Genomic DNA, 2,539 nt, shown 5'->3' on the forward strand with positions numbered 1-2,539 from the left:
TATGTGGTGGCCATAATGTAGAGCAGGAGTAGTTCCCCATCGATCAGGGGATCTAGGATCGGGGCCTTTGTTAGGAGCTGTTTAACCTTGTCAAGCGCCTCCTGCGCCTCGAGTGTCCACTTGAAATGGTCGGCTTTCTTTAGAAGCTGATATAGGGGGAGACCTCATTCGCTAAGGCATGAGAAAAAATGGCTGAGCGTGGCGAGGCAACTTGTAACTCACTGTACCCCCTTTATGTTCTGAATTGGGCCCATCTTAGGGACGATAAAACCCAGCAGCATACCCCTCGGGACCCCAAAAACACATTTCTCAGGGTTGAGGTTGATGCCGTTTGCTTGGAGTTTCGCAAAGGTCTGCTCTAGGTCGGCTATGACCTAGTCAACCCATTTGGCCTTGACCATAATGTCATCAATGTAGGCCTCAATGGTTTGCCCAATGAGGTCTCTGAAACACTTGAGCATACAATGCTAATGCGTAGCCCCTGCATTTTTTAGACCGAATGGCATTGTGATGTAGCAAAATGATCTGAACGGGGTGATGAAAGATGTCGTGAGCTGGTCAGACTATTTCATTGTGATTTGATGGTACCCAGAGTACACATCAAGGAAGCAAAGGGTTTCACACCCTGAGGTCGAGTTGACTACTTGGTCTATGCGTGGCAAAGGAAATGAATCCTTTGGACATGCTTTGTTGAGACCCGTGTAGTCAACACACATTCTCCATTTCCCACTCTTTTTCTTACAAGAACGAGATTTGCTAACCACTCAGGGTGATACACTTCCTTAATGAATCCAGCCGCCAAAAGCTTTGCAATCTCCTCACCAATGGCCCTACGTTTCTCCTCATCGAAGCAACGTAGGCGCTGTTTCACTGGCTTGGAACCTGGCCTAATTTTCAAGGCGTGCTCAGCGACTTCTCTCGGAATGCCTGGCATGTTCAAGGGTCTCTATGCAAAGATGTCTCTGTTGGCGTGGAGGAAGTCGATGAGCGTGCTTTCCTATTTGGAGGAAAGCGTGGTGCCGATGCGCACTACTTTGCCCTCGGAGCTGCTGGGGTCTATGAGGACCTCCTTGGAGCCTTCCATAGGCTCAAAAGACTCGACCGGCTGCTTGGGGTTAGGCACTTCTTCGACAATCTCCTCCCTAATGGCTGTGAGCTCTTTGGAGGCGACAATCGTCGTGGCATGTTCACAACATTCAACCTCGCACTCGTAGGTGAGCTGAAAGGAGGTGCCGATGGTGATGACCCTACATGGACCCAGCATGTTCAACTTTAGATAGGTGTAGTTGGGGCGGCCATGAACTTCACGTCCTGGATGGAGGATGGCGTGGTAGGTCCCGTGGAACCCGACCACCTCGAAGGTAAGGGTCTCTGTCCTATAATTGGTTGGACTCCTAAATGTGACGGGTAGATCAATTTGCTCGAGCGGCATGGCCTGCTTTCCAGGCACGATGTTGTGAAAAGGTGCCTCGGTCGACCGAATGCACGACTGGTCGATGCCCATGGCGTCGAGCATCTCAGCGTACATGATGTTGAGGCCACTGCCTCCATTCATTAGCACCTTGGTGAGCCACTTTGTGCTAACAATTGGGTCGACCACAAGCGAGTATCTTCCTAGCTATGGGACGCTTTCTAGGTGGTCGGTCCTGATCAAAGGTGATGGCGGACTCTGACCATCGGAGAAGGATGGCACTGGCCGGCTCGACCGTATAAACCTCGCGGCACACAAGCTTCTAGCAGCTGCTTGGAGTCATAGGCCACCAACCCTCCAAAGATCATGAGGCAGCCATCCAGCATCGAAAGCCACCATCCTTGCCCTCGGCATTGTCTACCACTAGGCTTGGGCTCCTTCCTATGCTCCCCCTTGTTGGAGCCACTGAATAGGAATCGCTTCATGAGGGCATAGTCTTTGTACAGGTGCTTGATGGGGAAGGCATGGTTCAGGGCATGGCCCTTCGACCAGCATCTTGAAGTGGTCTAGGGTAGCCTCAGCAGGCTTTCGACCTCCCTTATGGTCGATAGTGGCCACGAGCGAGCCCTCGTGCCGCTGGTTGTTCTTCCTCTTGTTGGGGCGATTGTGTAACACCCTTGGTGTTATACTGTAAATCATTTACTAAAACATATCATGAGCATCATATTTATGTGTTAATACATGTAATAAAGAGTGTAGATCAACTTTTGTAACCCAAAATGATCAACGAAAGTGCGAAACAAAAGTTAATTCCATAGTCATGCTATATCACTTAGGGTTTAAAACCAATTTTTATTAAGCAAAAATGATATAGAACACCTATGTGGCACTTAAATAAAGTTGAAGGTACAAACTTTATAGATGACAATGAAATACTTGTTATCAAAAAATATTATTGTTAGATAGTATTTCCAATAGCTTAGAGACAGAACTTGGATTAAAATTCAGCCCAAGACTTAGTAATTTTCAAAGTTGAAAACATTGTGACAATGCTATATTAGTGAATTAATTCTGAAATTTTTGCTAAAGGCTTGTGCTATGTTTTTGCTTGGTGGGTTGCATCCAAGC

At 47.8% G+C, this 2,539-nt stretch overlaps 1 protein-coding gene across 1 annotated transcript; it reads right to left on the reverse strand.

Moving 5' to 3' along the window:
* Nucleotides 1-997: 997 nt before the first annotated feature.
* Nucleotides 998-1,555, reverse strand: LOC136470494 (uncharacterized). The gene has a single exon (XM_066468326.1). It carries the CDS (start codon nt 1,553-1,555, stop codon nt 998-1,000), a length of 558 nt encoding a protein of 185 aa, XP_066324423.1.
* Between the last annotated feature and the right edge of the window lie 984 nt (nt 1,556-2,539).

This window comes from Miscanthus floridulus, chromosome 8 (genome assembly GCF_019320115.1).
Source record: "Miscanthus floridulus cultivar M001 chromosome 8, ASM1932011v1, whole genome shotgun sequence".
NCBI classification, from domain to species: Eukaryota; Viridiplantae; Streptophyta; class Magnoliopsida; order Poales; family Poaceae; genus Miscanthus; species Miscanthus floridulus.